The sequence below is a fragment of the Oncorhynchus keta genome, chromosome 8 (assembly GCF_023373465.1).
Source record: "Oncorhynchus keta strain PuntledgeMale-10-30-2019 chromosome 8, Oket_V2, whole genome shotgun sequence".
Lineage (NCBI taxonomy): Eukaryota > Metazoa > Chordata > Actinopteri > Salmoniformes > Salmonidae > Oncorhynchus > Oncorhynchus keta.
In genome coordinates, this window is record NC_068428.1 from 24,448,676 (window position 1) to 24,473,884 (window position 25,209).

General features: G+C 44.2%; 1 protein-coding gene across 2 annotated transcripts in view; it reads left to right on the plus strand.

Moving 5' to 3' along the window:
* The first annotated feature begins 462 nt into the window (after positions 1-462).
* Positions 463-25,209, plus strand: part of LOC118372347 (metabotropic glutamate receptor 1-like) — a 41,545-nt gene continuing 16,798 nt past the window's right edge. For both annotated transcript variants that reach the window (XM_035758198.1, XM_052523871.1), the window contains exons 1-3: positions 463-607; positions 1,643-2,510; positions 5,754-6,006. In XM_035758198.1, coding sequence (XP_035614091.1) covers positions 1,784-2,510; positions 5,754-6,006 — 980 coding nt within the window. In that variant the 5' untranslated portion in view covers positions 463-607; positions 1,643-1,783. The remainder of the gene's footprint in view (positions 608-1,642; positions 2,511-5,753; positions 6,007-25,209) is intronic.

Genomic DNA, 25,209 nt, shown 5'->3' on the forward strand with positions numbered 1-25,209 from the left:
GGTCAGATAGTGTGGATCAAAATGTACAATGTATAGCCTATAGGTGGATTAGCTAGGGTGGACCACGATGATGGTCTCTGAACCCTTAATATAAAAATAACATTTGTTTGATGATTCCTCCATTACCTGGAAAAAAATGGGGGTATTCTTACACTGAATGTGTTTTTGCTGTGAGACGGGTCCCGTTGTAGCATGGGGTGATGGCAGGGTCACAATTCTGTAGACAAACACTATTTATCTTACCTGTCTAAGCGGCTCGCGCACCGCTCAACTCTCCTTTGCGGCACCACTGTTTGAAGCTGATTAACCCTCGTGTGAAGAATGATACCATTGTCTATTGTATAAGAATAAGTGACCTGTAGTGGGGTTTTAAACGTTCATCGTTTTGCCCTATTAAGGCTGCAGCTTTTATGACCCGGTTTATGAAATGTGGTGAGAGACTGTCAGAGCGAGAGAAGAAGAAGAGGAGGGGTGGGGGGCTCTCGTGCTCTCACTGGAGGAGCGAGAAAAAAACGTCAGTTCGAGCGATACAAACTCAACTATCAAAGCCAAGGACCGCGCTGCACAGAAGACCGAGCAAGACACGCGATATGTTTCGCGGATTCAGGTACGTCCCAAGTTTTTCTACCAAATGAATTTATGAAAGAAGAGATGTACAGGTTAGGGCAGGTGTCGGTTTTGATATGCTCGTGACAAGGACAGCTAAGTGTAAGGACTATGTATCGGCTTCTCTCCTGTTCGATAATGCAATATCATTGAATGTTTGGAATCAGGCCACTGAGGTTTGTGAGCAATGAATTCGGACAGATGAGGGTGAAAAATATTGCATGCTGCGCGTTGGATCGTACAGAGCATGATATATGGCTTATATGCCTAGAGAGACAGAATGGAAATCTGATCTGTATGTTCAAATATAATTTCACACCACTCAGTGCAACGATGTTCCATGTCATCAGACTGGGTATCAATGATTTGTTCAGTAGTGTCCAATGAAGGGAATATAAATGGACATTGATTGGTTTAGGAACTCAATTAGATACTTTCTAAACCGTGGAAATACCAGCACATAGCTTCACCAGGCAGTAGCCTACATCAGCAGCACCTGTACGACGCCGTTTCCTCAATTATCGTATGACTTCGTTAGTGCGCTGTCCAATGTGCTGAAATTGCCTTCCGGGCAACTCGGTTTCTCAATGGACCGTACGATTGCCATATGCTCTTATGGGGAACTTGGGGGAAACGATGATAAACTGTCTCAAATTTTAAGTATGCTATAATTTATGTTACCTGTCTGAGACAATCGAACGACAAAAAAAAATTGACTTCAGTGTTATTCTCAATAAACTTGTAATGATAATTGCCCCCGTGGGATAAATAAAGTATATTGAATTTAGTCGAATTCTTATTTTATGTTCTGCAGTTCTTGTTTGTAAATGGATACTGAATTAGCCTTATTTCTAGTAGGCATGTTGTGTTTGGGCTATGAACCTAGTCAATTTAATAAGAATATGCTCGTGTTTATTGCGAGGGCCACCATTATTTTCAAACCCATGTAATATAGAGACTATATGATAACTGTAAGACGTTGCATATCTGTTGCTGCCTTCACAATCTTGCTTGATCTTTTATGATCTCTCTCCAGGTCTGTTTGGATATGCTCAGGGCGCTGTGTTTCCAAACAATGGTCACTGGGTTAAACGTGGATATACTGAGAGACTGTCAAGGTTTCTGCTCAACTGCCCAGAGCGGATAGTACGCCCGTGCAGCTGGCACCGTTCACAGGATGTGGAATATGGCACATGAAAATATGGGTTTCCTCGCGCTCCTGTGTCTTCCCACGCTGTTCTTCGACGTCCTCGTGCTGTCCCACAAAAGCAACATCTATGAGCGGTCGGCAGTCCCGCGAGCCGCACCTCGCTCCGTGGCCCGGATGGATGGAGATGTGATAATCGGTGCCCTCTTCTCCGTCCACCACCAGCCGTCTGCTGAAAAAGTGGCTGATCGTAAGTGTGGGGATGTTCGGGAGCAGTACGGCATCCAGCGGGTAGAGGCCATGTTCCACACCCTGGACAGAATCAATTCCGACCCTTACCTGCTCCCCAACATCAGCCTGGGCTGTGAGATCCGGGACTCCTGCTGGCACTCCTCCGTGGCCCTAGAGCAGAGCATTGAGTTCATCCGGGATTCCCTAATCTCCATCCGGGATGACAAGGACGGCTCCAAGTGGTGCATAGACGGCACGCCGTCCAATCAACCCCCGCCCTCCAAGAAGCCTATTGCGGGGGTGATTGGGCCGGGTTCCAGCTCCGTTGCCATCCAGGTACAGAACCTCCTACAGCTCTTCAACATTCCTCAGATTGCTTACTCAGCGACCAGTATCGACCTGAGCGACAAGACTCTGTTTAAGTACTTCCTGCGGGTCGTGCCCTCTGACACGCTCCAGGCCCGGGCCATGCTGGACATAGTCCAACGCTACAACTGGACCTACGTGTCTGCGGTGCACACGGAGGGTGAGTCACCCAACCCACTCAACACAGGGGTTCTGAAAGCTGTGTGTGGGGTAGGATAGGATTAGGCCCAGTAGGCATAGGAGGACTGGCTCGGCTTTGGAGAGGGTTTTTACATGCTGTCAAGTTGATTTTGTCTCGTATGTGTTTGGGTTTGAGATAAGATAATGGTTAAGGTAAATATGCCTAGCTATAGAGGTGGTGGATAAATTGTTAATGTGGTTTGTACAAAGATAAGTACTTGCTGGCAAGCATGTGTGTCCTCCTCCCTGTCGTCCTCGCTATGGGTGTGTTCCTATGTGCAATATTGCTTTGGAGGGAAACTTGCTGTGTAATGGAATTCCCGCTCTCCAGACAGAACTATACATCTGGTGCAGTATAAGTATTCACACACCACAGGCAAAGTCGGTTCTTTAGCCGTTCATCACACCTACACCCCAGCAACACATCCAATCTCTCAAGCCACAATTCAGTCAAATTGTGGTCAATGTTATCAGAATGGAAATGCATTTGGGTGTTTATTGCTATCTATTTATATTAAAAGGAAATAAGATGCTAGATGTTATGTCTCCCAGGATGTTAAATTTGATGCTAATTCTATTCCATTAGAAAATAACAGGCATGCTCTATCGTCTTCATTATTCCTAAGCATGTCTTAATTAATCAATCAGCCTATCCATATTCAACAGGGGCACTAATGGACTGTTTCCCCTCTGCTCTGTGTGGTGTAGCCTACTATCAGGCTGGGGTTACAGGTGGTGGAACCACATAATTAAATAGTCATTTAAAGTATCTCTGGGTGGAATCATAGAAATAGAATCCCGCTGGTCCATCCATACTAGTAATTCTAATTCTATGTGTGTAACTAATACATACAAAAGTTCCCCCGTTATGTGTATTGTTAGAAATCAACTCCCATCTGTGTTATTGCTATTCAGATGTAGAGGAATTACTGTGTTGAGGGTGTTTCCATCATATCTAACCCCTGGTTGGAAGGGATGTGTAGTCTAAGCACCGCTTGCAAAGGGGTTCTGGCAATGCCCCTCAATACCTGAAATACCAGCACATCAATACAGCAGCCCACATAGCTTCTCAGCAGCACTTGTCTGAAGGTGTTATCGGCTGTGTGTGAGTGTGCTGTCCAGGGTGCTGAACTTGATAATATACCAGTAGAGTACTCCACAATGCAAACACACACCATGTAACTCAATCACATAAAACTATTTCACCAGTTTACCACTATTGTAAGTGGAAGAGGGTAGAATGAGATGTGGAGATAGCTAAATTGTAGTTACTACAAGTAAATCTCTGCCATTAGCAATTAGCCAAGGCTCCTCAGCGTAAACCTCAATGAAATGTACCTAATGATGAGAGTAGGTAATGATTGACAGGCGGAGTGTATGGCCACTAAGGAATTCTGGGAGTTGTTAGAGGGATATGTGATAGACAGGCCTAAAGGGAGGGTCGAACTTCGAATCAGCTTGTAAAGGTGGAACCTAGAAACCAGTTACTCTGGAAAACCAGACCCTCGGCAACACAGTGACTAAGGTCTGGTTTCAATGATGGACTCTTTTGCAACTACGTCACTGCCTATGCTACTACTTTATCCACTTGAATAAAATACAAAATAGTCGCGAGCAAGATGGAAATCACAGAGGTTATTTTTAATGAGTGATTTTCACAAGTGGCTAGTATGCATCAACTATCTTAACCAAAACCACTGTAAAGGTTGTGCCTGAAAACGTCGCTTTTGAATCATGACATTTTGGCATGTCTGCATCGTGATTCGTTGGGAGATTCCTCAGAAGGTTTTTATTCCTCTTATTATCGTTGAGGCAGTGACGTAGTTCCTCTATGCCAAAAGAGTCCATCATTGAAACCAGACATTAGTTACTGTGTTACCTAGGGTCTGTTTTTTCAAGACTAGAAACCTGTAGGGGGGTCACAAAGTTCACAGGTCACGGTCAGGTTGAGGGGCAGGCAGGGCCAGAAGAGAATGGAGGTGAAGTGCCATGAGGCTCAGCTAGGGGGTGCCAGGTATCTGACTGTCACCAGACCTGGTAGGTAGCAGTCCACTGGGACCAAAGATAAGAAGAGTGTTGGCATAATAAGGGTGTTGTATGTGAAGGAAAACAGTGGAGGATAACAGTATGTGTAGTAGCCACAGTCAGAGTACAGGGCCCCTGTTTTGATCTTCTACAAGGACCATTTTGCCCAATGTGATGGCCACAACATTGGATTCAATGGATCTAACTAAACACATCTCTTCAGTTTGAACTATAGGCCTACTTGCCTATTTGACGTTTAGAATATTAAGTGTATTGGGTAAGTGGTGTTTCTGCACTTTGGGAATGCTTTTGGATTGGTTAAAAGTGTAGTATCTGCGGTGAGATGAAAATTGAGTGAATATGTTAATTGATATGAAAAATTTGATTGAATACAACACTGAAATCCTTACATTGAAATGCTATGAATCTAAGGGGTTTATAATTGATCAACCATTATGTGAATTCACCTGTTCAGATAGAACTGCTATACTGGCAAACTAACAATTGGAGCTTAGTCTATAATATCATGCCAGAGTAATGCATTAGTGTGCTGCCAATTCAGCCCTTTCTCATTTTTCAGAATAAGACAGGTGTGTGTGAGGACAATGATTGTGTAAAGTTTACACTGTAAACAAAGGCACTGCATTAACATTGCAGACACATCTTTGATTGAAGCCAGCACTTTGAATGTACATAATCCTATTTGCAGCATCCTCCATGCACTACTAGGACTGTGTCCCAAATGGCACTCTCCCTCTACAGTGCACTTCTTTTGGCCAGAGCTTCATCAGCTCTGGTCAAAAGCAGTGCACTTCATAGGGAATATGATGCCATTTCAGACACAGTCTATCTATGTAAAATAAGACAGCATTGCAAAGCTTGTACAACTGATTAGGATGTTATCATGGGAGAATGTAGCGCAGTCCTCTCCACCCCATTCAGCATCCCTGATTGCAATCAGTAGGCACTAGACTATCTGGCTATATCAGAAGATGGATCAGGACAGCAGCACAGTCACAATACACTCACGGCCTGATGACTCAAAGTCATCAGACTACCACAGTTGTTAGTATGGCTGAATCCAGTCACTATCAGCCTGGAGGAACTTGAGCATTTTCTGTTCCAAAATGGTGACTCCTCGTTGGCCATTTTGTGTCTGCAGTGGTGACTTACCCCTCTGTTTCTCTCTGAACCCTAGGAAACTATGGGGAGAGTGGCATGGAGGCCTTCAAGGAGCTGGCCACCCAGGAGGGTCTGTGCATCGCCCACTCTGACAAGATCTACAGTAACGCTGGGGAGAAGCACTTTGACCGCCTGCTTAAGAAGCTCCGTGAACGTCTGCCGAAGGCTCGCGTGGTGGTGTGTTTCTGTGAAGGAATGACTGTACGCGGCCTCCTAATGGCCATGAGACGTCTGGGTGTGGCTGGAGGAGAGTTCCTCCTCATTGGCAGGTAAGGCACAAGCCTTTAAGGCACTGATTTCTGGGTAGTTTTGGGCAAAGGGTGGCTTTGTGCCGCATACCTCCAGACACGCATGTCACCAAGGCAACCAAATCAAATCAAAGTTTATTTGTCACGTGCGCCGAATACATTACAGTGAAATGCTTACTTCCAGGCTCTAACCAACAGCGCAAAAAAGTTTTAGGTGAACAATAGGTAAGTAAAGAAATAAAAACAACAGTAAAATGACAGTGAAAAATAACAGTAGCGAGGCTATAGACAGTAGAGAGGCTATATACAGGCACCGGTTAGTCAGGCTGATTGAGGTAGTATGTACATGTAGATATGGTTAAAGTGACTATGCATATATGTTAAACAGAGAGTAGCAGTATCGTAAAAGAGGGGTTGGCAGTTGGTGGGTGGCGGGACACAACGCAGATGGCCCGGTTAGCCAATGTGCGGGGGCACTGGTTGGTCGGGCCAATTGAGGTAGTATGTACATGAATGTATAGTTAAAGTGACTATGCATATATGATAAACAGAGAGTAGCAGCAGTGTAAAATAAGCTTTGGGGGGGGCACACAATGCAAATAGCCCGGGTAGCCATTTGATTACCTGTTCAGGAGTCTTATGGCTTGGGGGTAAAAACTGTTGAGAAGCCTTTTTGTCCTAGACTTGGCACTCCGGTACCGCTTGCCATGCGGTACTAGAGAGAACAGTCTATGACTGGGGTGGCTGGGGTCTGACAATTTTTAGGGCCTTCCTCTGACACCACCTGGTATAGAGGTCCTGGATGGCAGGCAGCTTTGCCCCAGTGATGTACTGGGCCGTACGCACTACCCTGTGTAGTGCCTTGCGGTCGGAGGCCGAGCAATTGCCATACAAGGCAGTGATGCAACCAGTCAGAATGCTCTCAATATTGCAGCTGTACAACCTTTTGAGGATCTCAGGACCCATGCCAAATCTTTTTAGTTTCCTGAGGGGGAATAGGCTTTGTCGTTCCCTCTTCACGACTGTCTTGGTGTGTTTGGACCATTTTAGTTTGTTGGTGATGTAGACACCAAGGAAGTTGAAGCTCTCAACCTTAAAGCCCCGTCGATGAAAATGGGGGCGTGCTCGGTCCTCCTTTTCCTGTAGACCACACTCATCTCCTTAGTCTTGGTTATGTTGAGGGATAGGTTATTCTTCTGGCACCACCCGGCCAGGTCTCTGACTTTCTCCCTATAGGCTGTCTCATCGTTGTCGGTGATCAGGCCTACCATTGTTGTGTCGTCTGCAAACTTGATGGTGTTGGAGTCGTGCCTGGCTATGCATTCGTGGGTGAACAGGGAGTACAGAACGGGACTGAGAATGCACCCCTGAGGGGCTCCAGTGTTGAGGGTCAGCATGACAGATATGTTGCTACCTACCCTCATCACCTGGGGGTGACCCGTCTGGAAGTCCAGGATCCACTTGTTTAGCCCCAGGATCCTTAGCTTAGTGATGAGCTTTGAGGGTACTATGGTGTTGAACGCTGAGCTGTAGTCAATGAATAGCATTTTCACGTAGGTTTTCCTTTTGTCCAGGTGGGAAAGGGCAGTGTGGAGTGCAATAGAGATTGCATCATCTGTGGATCTGTTTGGGCGGTATGCAAATTGGAGTGGAATTAAGCCAAGTGGAACCAAGTGGAATTAAAGCAGATACCACTAGTGCCAGTGAGAAATGTTTGCCAGTAATTAATAATTTGTATCTGTTAAAGACACAAAACTGGAGAGGAAGTGCTGTCTCTTCATATGTAGCTTTTGGAGACCTTAAGAATAGGCAAGGGCATTGTAGGATAATCACCTATATCCACTACATAAAACATTCCACAGACTATGAGGACCTACTAGTATCACATACTAGGTACATACTGTGGCTATAAGCGTACCGGTATGAAAAGAAAGATTTGTTGAAAGTGATCTTCACAAGTATATCCACAAAGCCTTCAAAGGTGATACACGGAGTGGAACAGGGGAACTCAAGAGCAGACTCAGATGAGGAGACTGGCATGAAGTAACCCAGGTATTTATTGACACACAGGGGGAGATGGAGTGCAGGTCAGGGGAAGCTCGGGCAGGTTGCTGGAAACCAGGTGTAGAGGCTGAGGCTGGAGCAAGAGTGGTTGAGACAGGGTAAGCAGAGGAATCCAAGGGAGTAGTAGAGTGGGGAATCCAGGACAGAGTAGCAGGATGACGAGATGTGGGACTGGAGACAAGGACCAGAGTCAGAGCAGACAGAACTGTAGCAGAGAGGAAAGCAGCGTCAGGCAAGGAAAACAGGCACAACATGATAACAGGATCTGAATAGTAACAAACGGCTAGAAACGTAGACTGACTGAGCAGAGATTGCGATCTGTCAGCGTGGAAGTGGCAGGGCTGAGTATTTGTAGAGGTCTTGATTATGGAACACGTTGCCATCGTTGTCTGAGAGGCTCTCTATGTGTCAACGCTGGGTGACTCCAGCGTGAATCTCTCCCATTAGAAGAAGAGGAAGGGGGGAAATGGAGAGATACATTCACAGTGTGACAAACATCCAGTACACCCTCAAGACTAGGGTTGCAAAGGGAGGGTATATTACTAAAAACTTTAGTTTAACAGTAAAGTACCCAAATTTTGGTAACTTTCAAGTTTTTGGAGGGTATTTTATAAGATTATATATATATAATCTATCTAATCTAATATATATTATATATTATCTCTGCCCCTTTGTGTGGCCTTATTACATGTCAAATAGATAAAAAATTTAAGAGGATTTAAAAAAATAGCCATGAATACATTTATTAAAAGTTATTCATGTTTAAATGACCAAAGTTACCATAAATTGCCATAACTTACATGTTAATTACCAACATTTCAGAAGATTCCGGTAACTTTGGTATATTCCCGGTAGCTTTGCAACCCTAATCAAGACCTTCAAGGACAAGGACAATCCTCTGTTGTCATCAAAAGTGATGTCTCAAACCTGACCTCCACTGTCTCCTTTCATGGTGCATGACATCCTCTCTATTTATTGGGGATTTTTGGGGTGTGGAGGTTGGTTGTAGGACATTGGTTCTTCTAGCTGGCAGGCTTATTATGTCTGAGGAGGAGGACATTGATGAGACAGGCAGAGTGATAGGGGGGGGCAGTAGACTCTAAGCCAGGGTAAGTACCGTTCTTAGTGGATTTGATGAACGCTTCTCAAAACATTGCCCAAACGCTGCTCCATCATCAGGGCCATCTTCGTGGAGAGCGCTTCTGTTGCTCCTCTTTTCTCTCACAGCTCTGGAGATGGAGGCTGTTATGTCTAAACAGCAGGGATGAAGAGAAATCAGTTGCCTTCGTCAGGTTGTCTTTGTGTTGTTTGTGTCACATTCTATTCTATGGGAATTCAGTGGTTTTTGGAGGGGAAACAGAGGCACTCTCTCTTTTCCATATTAATTATCCATCCTAATGAAGCTCCAGTGTTTCCCACTCTCTCTCTTCTCTCCTTCCCTATTCCTTCCTTCCTCGCTCTCTTTCTCTCCTCTCCATAGGAGAGTGGGTCTTTTTTTAACTGGTGTGGAGGTCTCTATGGGAGAGAGAATGAAACTGGTGGCTTAGCTCCACATGCTTCTGGGTCAGAGAGAGCGAGGAGTGAGAGAGGAAGAGAAAGAGTGAAAGAAAGAAAGAGAGGAGTGAGAGAGAGAAAAAAAGTGAGAGAGAGAGTGCGTGAGAGGAGAGAGGGGAGAGAGCGAGAGAGAGGAATAAGAGAGAGAGAGAGAGAGGAGTGAGAGGAGTGAGAGAGCAAGAGGAGTGAGAGGAGTGAGAGAGAGATAAATAAATTGAAAGAGAGAGAGGGGAGAGAGAGGAGTGAGAGAGAGGAGAGAGAGAGATGAGTGAGAGTGAAGAGAGAAAGAAAAAGGAGTGAGAGAGAGAAAGAAAGTGAGAGACAGTGAGAGAGAGAGAAAGAAAGTGTGAGAGAGTGAGAGAGAGAAATAAAGTGTGAGAGAGAGAGAGAGAGTGAGAGAGAGGAGTGAGAGAGAGAAATAAATAAAGTGAAAGAGAGAGAGAGGAGTATGAGAGAGAAAGAAAGTGAGAGAGAGAGAGGAGTGAGAGGCGTGAGAGAGAGAGCGGAGAGAGCAAGAGGAGTGAGAGCCGTAAGAGAGAGAAATAAAGTGAAAGAGAGATTGAGAGAGTAGAGAGAGAAAGAGGAGTGAGAGAGATATAAATAAAGTGAAAAAGAGAGACAGGAGTGAGAGAGAGAGCGGAGAGAGAGAGGAGTGAGAGAGAGAGGAGTGAGAGGAGTAAGAGTGAGAGATAAATGAAGTTAAAGAGAGAGAGTGAGAGGGAGCAGTGAGAGGGAGGAGAGATAGATAGATAGATAGATGGATAGATAGATAGATAGATAGATAGATAGATAGATAGATAGATAGATAGATAGATAGATAAAGGAGTGAGAGAGAGGAGTGTGAGATAGAGGGGAGAGATAGAGAGAGAAAGGAGTGAAAGAGAGAGATGAGTGAGAGAGAGATAAATGTGAGACAGAGAAGAGCAGTGAGAGAGAGAGAGATAGATAGATAGATGGATAGATAGATAGATGTGAGAGAGAGAGATAGATAGAGGCATAGATAGATAAATAAAGTGAAAGAGAGAGACAGGAGTGAGAAAGAGGGGAGAGAGAGGAGTGAGAGAAGGGATTGAGAGAGACCGGAGAGAGATGAGTAAGAGAAAGAGAAGAGAGAGAAAGAGGAGTGAGAGGAGTGAGAGAGAGATTAATAAAGTGAACGAGAAAGTGAGAGAGAGGAGTGAGAGAGAGAGGGGAGAGATAGAGAGAGAACGGAGTGAAAGTGAGAGAGAGAGAGAGAGAGAGAGAGAGAGAGAGAGAGAGAGAGAGTAATAAAGAGAGAGAGAGAGAGAGGAATGAGTTAGAGAGGAGAGAGAGAGGGAGCAAGGGAGAGAGAGAGAGAGCAGAGAGAGCGAGATAGAGAGAGGAGTGAGGGAGAGAGAGAGGAGAGAGTGAGAGAAAGAAAGGAGAGACAGAGAGAGAGGAGTGTGAAAGAGATGGAGAATGGAGTGAGAGAGATAGGAGTCAGTGAGAGAGAGTGGAGAGAGAGGAGAGAGAGGGAGAGAGAGAGAGAGAGAGAGAGAGAGAGAGAGAGAGAGAGAGAGAGGAGAGAGATGTGAGAGAGAAAGACTGATGGAGCATCACATACGCCAAACGTGTGTGTGTGTGTGTGTGTGGAGTGTCACATACGTGTGTGTGTGTGTGTGTGTGTGTGTGTGTGTGTGTGTGTGTGTGTGTGTGTGTGTGTGTGTGTGTGTGTGTGTGTGTGTAAAGCTTGGCTACAGTGTCATGGTCACAGGCTTGGAGGTTGGTTGACAGATATTAGCTCATCAAAACACAGCCTGCTATTCCATGCTAATTTGTGCCCTCGCCTGCCAGCCGAGTGAGAAGCTATTGATGTGTGTTTGTGAGACAGAGACAGAGACAGAGACAGAGACAGAGAGAGAGAGAGAGAGAGAGAGAGAGAGAGAGAGAGAGAGAGAGATTTAATTTAGAGAGATTTAATTTAGAGTTTAGGGTTTTAGAGGGAGTGTGAAAGACAGGCAGAGATACAGAGAGGGACAGAGATGCAACAAGGTTAGGTGGGCTCATAGTTGAAATAGGGAGTGTGATAGAGGGAGAGTGACTTGAGTGAGACATAGTGAGGACAAGACATGGAGAGAGAGAGAGAGAGAGACAGAGAGAGTGAGGGGGTAGAGGATCTCTCTCTATGGCTGACAGTAATACATAAAATCACAGTGTGAGAGAGAGAAAGGGCCTGAGAGAAAGAAGGAGAATCAGACAGAGAGAGATACAGACAGGCAGATGGGCAGGTTTAGAGTCTGAGAACTCTTGTTTTACATCCCTGCTGTTGAACACTCGCCTGCTCTTCAGACGAGGGCCAGGTGCACTCTCATACGGGAACACTTTATTCCTGCAGCCCTAGGCCTGCCCCACAACCCTATCTTCCCAACTCACTCTCCTCTGCTCTTCTATTCTATTCTCAGTCATATGGCTCGTCCTTTGTCTCCGTCTCTCTGTGATGTTGCAGAGGGTAGCTGGCGAGGGAAGGAATCAGACTGTTGCAGATTGATTGTCTCCATGGTTTTACTACAGCGTGTTGTATCTTTTGCTCTGGACGTTTATGTCAATCTTTTGGGCCCTGTCGCAATCTGTGCATGACAGATCTGTCTGTAGAGATCTCTGGGGATTAAACCAATGCCTCGGTCTGTACTTTGAATCAAAGTGTTTTTCATGACTTCAGCCAGTTTCATGTCAGCAATAGATAGATAAATGTATTCAGAAAGAGAATGTGATTGGTAATCAATTGTATTATGTGTCAAGGCACAGCTAAGCAAAAGTGGAAAGTAGTTAGGTTGGGTGTGATGTTGCATGCCATGTCACTATGGTGAATGGCTCTCATTGTCTGGGAGCTCTTTGTTACAGACTTAATATCCCCTTCTATCTCTCTCTTCTGACTGTCATATACTTATGCAGCACTAGATCACAATAAATGAGCAGTTTTTCATTGATGACATCCGACAGCCCAGAAAACGAGTCTCCCCCCTTTCTTTTTGGCTGAACATTAAAACGTTACTCAGGATCATCTTAGGTAACTCGAATATTTACTTTCTTCAAACATGTTTCGTGGAGTAGCGTTTACATGCAGCCACCCATGGATTTCCCATTAAGAGTGAATCATCCAAGCAGGTATTTTACATGTCTGGTTCCCTACCTTAGATTGTCTGGCTGGTCATTGAGCCTAGCAATATCATGAGCAAGTGATTCCTTCAATTAAAATGAAGGTTTCCATTGAGCTTAAACAAGAATGAATGCTCCTCCCTCGCTGAATGGATGAAAGTATATTACTTGCGGCATTATTTATTCAATTACATTTTGTTCCCTGGCCGTCAGTAGATAGAAAAATGAATGCATTTGATCCTGCCTGTTGTGTGGTTGGGTTTGTCTAAAGAGATGTATGATTCAGGATTAGTTCTATCGTTCTTATCACAGCCATGGGTCCCAGGTTCAGACCAGACCTTCGGGGTTTAGGGTTCTGATTAGTGACTTGGCGTTAGATTTGATGTCTGTTGGCGTGATGTCTTGGCTAGTGTTGGAGGCATGTGAGAGGAACTGTATATTCAAACCCAGGATGTGCTTGGGTGTGAATACTGAACAGATGTCGCATCACAAGGGGGCACTAGCACCTCATGTCAGTGGGACGTCCCGTAGAGGGAATCATAGATCTGGGGAGAAGGGACTATTATCACACGTTGAGCTCTGACCCCGGAGTGAGCTACAGACACTGGTCTACTCTACACAGCCTCCCAGCATAGCGGACTGAGCTGTGGAGAGAAGCACATCTGTGACTCTAGAACCCTTGCGAGCTGTCTCCTCTCACTCATAGTATATCTCTTTCTTGTATGGAATAATATGCCTGACCTTCTTACTGATTTGACTTAGTTATCCACGGGGTAAAGTACAGTTCTGTTAGCTCAGCGGTGAATCTGTCTGTTTGATCATGATTGACACACAAATTAGCGATTAGTGGGGTGAAGAAACACTGCTAAGAGACTATTTCCCTCAACGGTGTTGGCTGTTAGTCGCATCATATCTACCTTTAGTCATCACCACCAGTGCCTGTTCCATCCATTACCCAACCTCCCCCATTAGAATGACTGTGTGGGGAGCAGAGTCAGTCCCACCCACCTGCTCGCAATTAGTACCATTCATATCCTATATCTCCCCCTCTAATGCTGCCTGCATCAATGCTGTTATTACTACAGACATTTGCATAAGCTGCTTTTCCACTTGTTGTACTCACTCATTTTAGCCCCAGTCTTTTTTTCATTTAGATTTAGTCTGTTTCCTATTTTGTATGGCAACCATAAATCCCTCACACTCTTCAATTTTATTTTGCAAAATGGAGATAGGCAGGCAGAGACAGACAGGAAGACAAGCACATTAGCAGCCCAGGGACTTTTATGTCTGAGAGATGGAGGTGAATCAGTATTTTCTGTCTCTCTCTTCTCTCTCTGTCTCTCCCCTCTCTCTCTTCTCTCTCTCTGTCTCTCCCCTCTCTCTCTTCTCTCTCTCTGTGAGGCAGTGCCTTTTCCATTTCCTTAACGACTGGGCTCTGGTTTTTCTCCCAGCTTAAATAAATGAAACATTTAAGGAGGCAGAGAGAGGGAGAGAGAGAGAGAGGAGTACGACGACATATTTAGCTGTGTCCTGCTTTTCACAGGCTTTTATCTCTCCTCTTCCCTATCTCCATCTCTGAGGAATGAAAGAACAGGAAGCAATTCCTGCATATTCATTATTGCACAGCCAGAACAGAATGGAGTGAGCAGATTCATTATCTCCCTAAATTAATGGGCTACTTTCTCATTAGATTAGGACTTGGCTCTGCAATCACTGATAATGGTTCAGATTGAATAAGGACCTATGTAGTCAGGTAATGTAGGGAGGGCTACATTATGGACATTTGATAGGGAGACTTCTCACCTGCTTCTGGATTTACTCCTGTACTGGCATCCCTCATCCCCAGTGTTAATATAATATAATATATGCCATTTAGCAGACGCTTTTATCCAAAGCGACTTACAGTCATGTGTGCATACATTCTACGTATGGGTGGTCCCGGGAATTGAACCCACTACCCTGGCGTTACAAGCGCCATGCTCTACCAACTGAGCTACAGAAGGACCGATTGTGTGTTGCTTGGGTAGGCCTAGGACAGCCTAGGACAGCCTGGGCAACCAGCATGGGGTGCATTATAGTGAAGTAGGTCAGTATAGTGGGACAGACGAGGCTTGCCTGTGATTCCTGCCTTACAGCTTATATTTGTACCCTTTTCTCAGAGAAGGCTGTGAAGTGAAGGGTGCTGTTTTTCTTACAATTTCCTACAATTCTACACATTTTGCCATGACATATGCCATGTTAATATGGTATCTGAGTGAGAATGAGAACAAAATCAATGTGAGCCCCTGAAGCTTAAGGCCCCTGGGCATGTGCCCTGTGTGCCGGTCAGTAATTCAGACATGATTACTACAGCTGGCGCATGCACGCTGACACGGTCGTCAGTTGTTTCCTCCGAAAACATTGGTGCGTCTGGCTTCGGGATTAGTGAGCAGTGTGTCAAGAACCAGCGCGGCTTGGCAGGGTCGTGTTTCACAGGACGCATGGCTCTCGACCTTCGCCTCTCCCAAGTCCGTACAATGGGACAAGACTGTAACTAACAATTGGATATCACAAAATTGGGGAGATGACGTTGCCAAACGACATTGCCATGAGCAGCACCACAGATAATGAGTGAGATGCAAGACTTCACTCTCCCACAGTCACACACAGATCGCATGTGTACAGGTTCACTTCACAGTGTGGAAGCCACGGGACCAAAACAGCAGAGAAGTTGAGCCTCACTCTATTTGAAGAAATTACCAAGGTCGGGACCTAGTTGTCCTCATATGTAGCTACGGTCCTAGATAGAGGGAGAGGGAGGGAGGGAGAGAGAGTGGGAGAGAGTGGGAGAGAGAGAGAGAGAGAGAGAGAGAGAGAGAGAGAGAGAGAGAGAGAGAGAGAGAGAGAGAGAGAAAGTGAGGGGGGAGGGAGAGACAGACAGAGAGAAATAAATAAATACATCTCTACTCTTCTTCCTGTGCCATGTTGCTACCCTTTTTACCCATTTTACAAATCTGGGTTTAGAATCTGGGTTTAGAATCTGGGTTTAGATGTAGTTTATTATTGCATGTTGTGGGCGCGTTGGCTAGTTGAGTGATATTAGATTCAGTTTATTAGGGCATGTTGTGGGGGCATTGGCTAGTCGAGTGATATTAGATTCAGTTTATTTGGGCACGTTGTGGGGGCGTTGGCTAGTCGAGTGATACTAGAGTCAATTTATTATGGCATGTTGTGGAGGCATTGGCTCGTCGAGTTATATTAGATTCAGTTTATTAGGGCACGTTGTGGAGGCGTTGGCTAGTCGAGTGATATGAGATTCAGTTGATTAGGGAGGCATTGGCTAGTCGAGTGACACTAGATTCAGTTGATTAGGGAGGCATTGGCTAGTCGAGTGACACTAGATTCAGTTTATTAGGGCATGTTCTGGGGCGTTGGCTTTTCGGGTGACACTAGATTCAGTTGATTAGGGCATGTTCTGGCGCGTTGGCTTGTCGGGTGATACTAGATTTAGTTGATTAGGGCATGTTCTGGGGCGTTGGCTTGTCGGGTGATACTAGATTCAGTTGATTAGGGCATGTTCTGGGGCGTTGGCTTGTTGGGTGATACTAGATTCAGTTGATTAGGGCATGTTCTGGGGCGTTGGCTTGTCGGGTGATACTAGATTCAGTTGATTAGGGCATGTTCTGGGGCGTTGGCTTGTCGGGTGATACTAGATTCAGTTGATTAGGGCATGTTCTGGGGCGTTGGCTTGTCGGGTGATACTAGATTCAGGGTATTAGGGCATGTTCTGGGGCGTTGGCTTGTTGGGTGATACTAGATTCAGTTGATTAGGGCATGTTCTGGGGCGTTGGCTTGTCGGGTGATACTGCACAGATATGTACACTACAGCATGTCCCTTTTCTGTTATAACTGGGATTTGTGATTTTATAGAGAAAGTCCATTTTGCTCCCCGATGTTAGCATGTTGCTAACGTTACAATCACCATGGAGATGTGGTTTTGTTTGATGAGAGGCTAGGAGGCTTGGCTGATTGTCTCTGAGTCTAGACCTGTCAGTCAGTCAAACAATAGCCTCTAAGGAAAATAACTCAATACTCTGAAAGTCCACAGTTTTAATTCTAGCATATATCATATAAAATGTCACAGAGAAGGCAACGATAGGTCAGCAGCTTTTCTGGGTGATTATACTCAATAGTAGTTACAAAGTATTTTACAATTGACTTATGCATATATGTTGCATCTCTTTATGTTTCACTGAACAAGAGGTTTTACAACATGAATTAGAATATTCCTAACGTATCACAGACTTTAATTGAAAGCAGAAAAACATTGTCACGGATGCCTTGTTTTTTTTTCTAGTATGAAGGACTAGTATGAAATGATCAGAAGAGCATGCCTGGGTTGGCATCTGGATGTCATTGTGACAGAACACGCTGAGGTTGAAACAATGTCCCTGTTATGATGGCCCCCTTGCTTATTTTCTGTTTTTATAGTTTGCACACATACACAAGTCAAATCAAATCAAATTTATTTATATAGCCCTTCGTACATCAGCTGATATCTCAAAGTGCTGTACAGAAACCCAGCCTAAAACCCCAAACAGCAAGCAATGCAGGTGTAGAAGCACAGTGGCTAGGAAAAACTCCCTAGAAAGGCCAAAACCTAGGAAGAAACCTAGAGAGGAACCAGGCTATGTGGGGTGGCCAGTCCTCTTCTGGCTGTGCTGGGTGGAGATTATAACAGAACATGGCCAAGATGTTCAAATGTTCATAAATGACCAGCATGGTCGAATAATAATAAGGCAGAACAGTTGAAACTGGAGCAGCAGCACGGCCAGGTGGACTGGGGACAGAAAGGAGTCATCATGTCAGGTAGTCCTGGGGCATGGTCGTAGGGCTCAGGTCCTCCGAGAGAGAGAAAGAAAGAGAGAAGGAGAGAATTAGAGAACGCACACTTAGATTCACACAGGACACCGAATAGGACAGGAGAAGTACTCCAGATATAACAAACTGACCCTAGCCCCCCGACACATAAACTACTGCAGCATAAATTCTGGAGGCTGAGACAGGAGGGGTCAGGAGACACTGTGGCCCCATCCGAGGACACCCCCGGTCAGGGCCAAACAGGAAGGAAATAACCCCACCCACTTTGCCAAAGCACAGCCCCCACATCACAAGTAAGCAATTACACACAGTTACACACAGTTACACACAGTTACACACACACACACACACACACACACACACACACACAGTCTAACAGTCTAAAATGTTTTCTCCCTATGTGGGAAATGTGTAGAGTTGCAGAAAATTAGCTTTAAAATAGCAAAATGTTGTCTCTTCGGCCAAGAACACAGACTCTTACATTTTTGGTGGGAGCCGCGCCATTGGCCATGCCCGCTGTCTGCTTGTGTCAAATGGGTCAAAACAAGGGAATGCATAATGAATCTCTTACTTGAACTTTTTTGGGAAACTCTTGTACAATCAATTCTTTCCCTCAGGAGACGGTGCATGTGATTAAGATTCTACCCCGCCAATTAATTCATGGCTTCATAAATATACAAATGTGTTAGCTATCCAACTGGAATTAGATCATCTGAAATAGTCAGGGGATTCGTTCGTTTGTTCTCTCTCCTGGCACTCGGCTGAAAGCTCTGTTGTGTTTTAGACATGAATTATCTAACTGTTGGTTCAGCAGCTCCTCCACAGCAATGTCTCACAACACTGAGGATCAGTCAATCATCTAGCCAGTGTTCACACACACACTGATCTCTAATTGACCACTTGATGCATGTGGTAATTTGGACTTGAATATATTTCTGTAAGAATAAAAGGAAGGGTGCTGCCTCCAGTGATTCAAATAGCTGTGATGTGGTGCGACTAATAGTAGTAGCAGTGGTAGGTGTTGAACAGTCTTAGTCTAACTGTGGTTAGGTCTGTGTTTTCATGATGAGATACAGTGCATTCAGTATTCAGACCCATTGACTTTTTCCACATTTTGTTACGTTACAGCCTTATTCTAAAATTGATTAAATGATTGCTTTTCGTCATCAATCTACACACAATACCTCATAATGACAAAGTGAAAACAGGTTTTTAGAAAAAAACTGAAATACCTTATGTAAATAAGTATTCAGGCCCTTTGCTATGAGACTTGAAATTGAGCTCAGGTGCATCCTGTTTCCATTGATCATCCTTGAGATGTTTCTTCAACTTGATTGGAGTCCACCTATGGTAAATTCAATTGATTTGACATGATTTGGAAAGGCACACACCTGTCTATATAAGGTCCCACAGTTGGCAGTGCATGTCAGAGCAAAAACAAAGCCAAGTGGTTGAAGGAATTGTCCGTAGCGCTCCGAGACAGGATTGTGTCGAAGAACCGATCTTGGGAAGGGTACCAAAATATTTCTGCAGCATTGAAGATGAAATTCGATGAAAATCTGCTCCATAGCGTTCAGGACCTCAGACTGGGGCGAAGGTTCACCTTCCAACAGGACAACAACCCTAAACACACAGCCAAGACAATGCAGGAATAGCTTCTGGACAAGTCTCTGAATGTCCTTGAGTGGCCCAGCCAGAGCCCAGACTTGAACCCGATCTAACATCTCTGGAGAGACCTGAAAATAACTATGCAGCGATGCTCCCATGCAACCTGACAGAGCTTGAGAGGATCTGCAGAGAAGAACGGGAGAAACTCCCCAAATACAGATGTACCAAGCTTGTAGCAGAAACTACTCAAATACAGGTGTGTCAAGCTTCTACCGTCATACCCAAGAAGACTTGAGGCTGTAATTGCTGCCAAAGGTGCTTCAACAAAGTACTGAGTAAAGGGTCTGAATATTTAAGTTTTTTAAAATTTGCAATCAATTTGCAAACGTTTCTAAAAACCTGTTTCTGCTTTGTCGTTATGGGGTATTTTGTGTCGGTTGATGATACAGTTGAAGTCGGGAGTTTACATACACCTTAGCCAAATACATTTAAACTCAGTTTTTCACAATTCCTGACATTTAATCCTAGTAAAAAATTCCATGTTTTAGGTCAGCTTGGATCACCACTTTATTTTAAGAATGTGAAATGTCACAATATTTCGCAACAAAGCATCCTTCCGTCACGCCCTGACCTTAGTTATCTTTGTTTTCTTTATTATTTTTGTTAGGTCAGGGTGTGACGAGGGTGGTTTGTTTAGTTTTTTGTATTGTCTAGGGTTTTTTGTATTGTCTAGGGTTTTTTGTATGTCTAGGGGTTTGGTATGTCTATTGTTGCCTAGATTGGTTCTCAATCAGAGGAAGCTGTTTATCATTGTCTCTGATTGGGGACCATATTTAGGTAGCCATATTCCTTGGGTATTTTGTGGGTTGTTATTCTGTTTCGTTGCCTGTTCTGCACTAGCCAAATTAGCTTCACGGTTTGTTTTGTATAGTTTGTTCAGTGTTCATTCTGTCAATAAATAAGTATGTACTCTTACGACGCTGCGCCTTGGTCTCCTCCATATGACGACTGTGACACCTTCACTCATGCTGCCAAACATACCCTCGTAAAACTTCCTACCGATCCTCGATTTTTAGCGATGTCATTTACAATATAACCTCCAACACTCAACAAATTGGATGCAGTCTATCACAGTGCCATCCGTTTTGTCACCAAAGCCCCATATACTACCCACCACTTCAACCTGTACGCTCTCGTTGGCTGGCCCTCGCTTCATACTCATCGCCAAACCCACTGGCTCCAGGTCATCTACAGGTCTCTGCTAGGTAAAGCCGCGCCTTATCACAGCTCACTGGTCACCATAGCAGCACCCAGCTGTAGCAAGCGCTCCAGCAGGTATATCTCGCTGGTCACCCCCAAAGCCAATTCTTCCTTTGGCCGCCTCTCCTTCCAGTTCTCTGCTGCCCAAGACTGGAACAAACTGCAAAAATTACTAAAGCTGGAGACTCTTACCTCCCTCACTAGCTTTAAGCACCAGCTGTCAGAGCAGCTCACAGATCACTGCACCTGTACATAGCCCATCTGTAAATAGCCCATCCAATCTACCTCATCCCCATACTGTACTTATTTATTTATCTTGCTCCTTTGCACCCCAGTATCTCTACTTGCACATTCATCATCTGAACATGCTACCATTACAGTGTTTAATTGCTATATTGTAATTACTTCGCCACCATGGCCTATTTATTGCCTTCTCTTATCCTACCTCATTTGCACAAGCTGTATATAGACGTTTCTACTGTATGATTGATTGTATATTTGTTTATTCCATGTGTAACTCTGTATGTGTCGAACTGCTTTTCTTTATCTTGGCCAGGTCGCAGTTGCAAATGAGAACTTGTTCTCAACTAGCCTACCTGGTTAAATAAAGGTGAAATAAAATAAAAGCTCTTATTTCTTTCATCACATTCCCAGTGGATCAGAAGTTTACATTCGCTCAATTAGTATTTGGTAGCATTGCCTTTAAATTGTTTAACTTGGGTCAAACGTTTCAGGTAGCCTTCCACAGGCTTCCCACAATAAGTTGGGTAATTTCGGCCCATTCCTCCTGACAGAGCTGGTGTAACCGAGTCAGGTTTATAGGCCTCCTTGCTCGCACACACTTTTTCAGGTCTGCCCACAAATTTTCTATAGGATTGAGGTCAGGGCTTTGTGAAGGCCACTCCAATACCTTGACTTTGTTGTCCTTAAGCCATTTTGCCACAACTTTGAAAGTATGCTTGTGGTCATTGTCCATTTGGAAGACCCATTTGCGACGAAGCTTTAACTTCCTGACTGTCTTGAGATGTTGCTTCAATATATAGACATAATTTTCCTTCCTCATGATGTCATCTATTTTGTGAAGTATACCAGTCCCTCCTGCAGCAAAGCACCCCCACAACATGATGCTGCCACCCCCGTGCTTCACGATTGGGATGGTGTTCTTCAGCTTGCAAGCCTCCCCCTTTTTCCTCCAAACATAACGATGGTCATTATGGACAAACAGTTATATTTTAGTTTCATCAGACCAGAGGATATTTCTCCAAAAAGTACGATTTTTGTACCCATGTGGAGTTGCAAACCGTAGTTTAGTTTTAGTTTTTTATTGCGGTTTTGGAGCAGTGGCTTCTTCTTTGCTGAGCGGCCTTTCAGGTTATGTCGATATAGGACTCATTTTACTGTGGATATAGATACTTTTGTACCTGTTTCCTCCAGCATCTTCACAAGGTCCTTTGCTGTTGTTCTGGGATTGATTTGCACATTTCAAACAAAAGTACGTTCATCTCCAGGAGACAGAACGCGTCTCCTTCCTGAGCGGAATGACCGATGCGTGGTCACATGGTGATTATACTTGCGTACTATTGTTTGTACAGATGAATGTGGTAACTTCAGGCGTTTGGAAATTGCTCCCAAGGATGAACCAGACTTGTTTTCTGAGGTCTTGGCTGATGTTATTTTTATTTTCCCATGATGTCAAGCAAAGAGGCACTGAGTTTGAAGGTAGGCCTTGAAATACATCCACAGGTACACTTCTAACTGACTCAAATTATGTCTGTTAGCCTACCAGAAGCATCTAAAGCCATGACATTATTTTCTGGAATTTTTCCAAGCTGTTTAAAGTCATAGTCAACTTAGTGTATGTAAACTTCTGACCCACCTGTAATTGTGATACAGTGAATTATAAGTGAAACAATCTGTGTAAACAATTGTTGTAAAAATGACTTGTAGATAAAAAAAACGAGCTGGCGCACACCCAGAATAAGGAGTAGGAAGGCACAGTGATGCCGAAGCGGTGGTAAATACCCAGTCAATTGCTGGGAGATTATACATGGACTGTGCCACATTCTTTATTTTCATAGTTTATAGGAAAAATTACTTGTGTCATACACAAAGTAGATGTCCTAACCGACTTGCCAAAACAATAGTTTGTTAACAAGATATTTGTGGAGTGGTTGAAAAACGAGTTTTAATGATTCCAACCTAAGTGTATGTAAACTTCCGACTTGAACTGTATTTTAGTTTTTAATCCATTTTAGAATAAGGCTGTAATGTAACAAAATGTGTAATAAGTCAAGGCGTCTGAATACTTTTTGAATACACTATTTAAAGGTATGTACAGCAGGGTACAGCGACAGCATGAAGACAGTGTAATTTTGTCTTTATTGCAAACTCTGATGTGAATGTAGCAATGTATGTCTACCTTGGCAACAGTTCATGAATCATTTATGGGGGCGTTAAATAAATGCTCCACACACGCAGTCTATTTCTCACACACACACACACACACACACACACACACACACACACACACACACACACACACACACACACACACACACACACACACACACACACACACACACACACACACACACACACACACACACACACACACACACACACACACACACACACACACACACAAGTCTATTTCCCTAACCCAATCTGTCTTTGCTATAGCCTGCTGTTGCACTACTCCACTTCTCTGTGTGGACACATGTTGGAGGTCCCTGTATAACACTGTATCAAATATAGCACTGGAAATGCAGTTAGCTACCTATGCCCTGAGCATGGACTGGTGATGGGAAGGGAGGGAGGGTTTGAGGGTGGGGTAGTAGGCACAGTGCACAGTAATGATGGTTGTTTTGATTGTGAATATCTGATGGGAGGAAGAGTGACTGACGGTGGTTTGGGATACGCATGGAAATGCACATAGAGCCTCAGAGGCAAAAGTAATTGTGACTAATCAATTTAATGTGTTTCTGGCCTGAACTCAATTAAGAGAGGGGAAGATAGGATTCTGTTGGCCAACCTTTTTAAAAAATAGAACAAAAACACCCAGAATTCAGAAGCGAGTCAGTGGAGGATGATTAGGTGTTAAGAATATTGGAGTGGTGAACATAAGTGAGCTCGACAGGGAGACCTTTCCCTGTGCCTCTATCAGTGCTAAAACGGTAACACTACAACATATTCGAGCAGCCAACTATATCACTCCTTATGCTTCGTTTCTCGTGGATATAGACCCTTAAAATGGTTGGACATGGCATCCACATACACTCCTCTCATACAGACTCCTCACACACACACACAGACACTGAGTATACCAAACATTAGGAACACCTTCTTAATACTGGATTGCACCCCCTTTTGCTCTCAGAACAGCCTCAATTCATCAGAGCATGGACTTTACAATGTGTCAAAAGCGTTCCACAGGGATGCTGGTCCATGTTGACTTCAATGCTTTCCACAGTTGTCAGGTTGGCTGGATGTCCTTTGGGTGGTGGACCGGTCTTGATGCACACAGGAAACTGTTGAGCGTGAGAAACCCAGCAGCGTTGCAGTTCTTGACACAAGCTGGAGCACCTCGCACCTAATACAATACCCCGTTCAAAGACACTTAAATATTTTGTCGAGCCCATTCACCCTCCGAATGGCACACACACACAATCCATGTCTGAATTGTCTCAAGGTTTAAAAATCCTTCTTTAACCTGTCTCCTCGCCTTCATCACACTGATTGAAGTGGATTTAGCAAGTTACACCCATAAGGGATCATATCTTTCACCTGGATTCACCTGGTCAGTCCATGTCATGGAAAGAGCAGGTGTTCTTAATGTTTTGTACACAGTGTTTGCTCTTGTCAGGGGTAATTGGCTACTGGCTGACTCACTCTCTAATTGGAGGATAGCTGTCAACAGTACAGGTATTCAAGGATGCTGCAGCCAGCAGCACGGAGAAAATAAGAGCCAATGAGTCTAGCCACATTACAGATGGAGAGAGAGAGTATAGCCACCGCCCACAAACACGGACAGTCACACTAAAACGAACACGCCAGAGGAGCACTGTATATCAGGTCATTTATTTTCTTCGTCTGTCTCAGGCTTCAGATGCTTGTCTAAATGAGCTTCATTTAATGGGGAATCTAACACAGAGGGAAAGAAAACAAACAAATAGGCAGATTGGGGGACCCTGGTAGACAGTGGCAGTCAGTGACGTTTAATATGGAGGATGATTACATTTTGAATGGGCATGGCCTTGTTTCTATTACAGCATGTTGGATGACTGTCATTCATATTCCATTCACCCAGTGAAATGTAGGATAGGTTTAGGTTACTATATGATACGCAAATTTTCCCTGTAGCCATCATGAGGTTGCTACAACCTAGCCTATGACTGAACATTTACAACGTAGGTGCACATGTCGAGAGAATTTTGAGTAATCAATGTGACAGTGAAACATTCAATACCTCCTTTCACACACTTGCCTGCACCTAGCTGGTCTAGGGTGCAATCATTAGTCCAACAGCTGCAAACAAAAGTTTCTATTGGACAAATTCAGGTGTGTTTATCCCTGTTTCGTTCCGTTAGAGAAACATTTTTCAACAAAATAGGCGCAATGAATACACCCCTGATCACACACCCACAAAGTTAACTTTCATAGCAACCACATACAAACAGCTCATTGTATACAGTGCCTTTGGGAAGTACTCAGACCCCTTGACCCCCCCCCCAAAAAAAAATAAGTTACATCCTTATTCTAAAA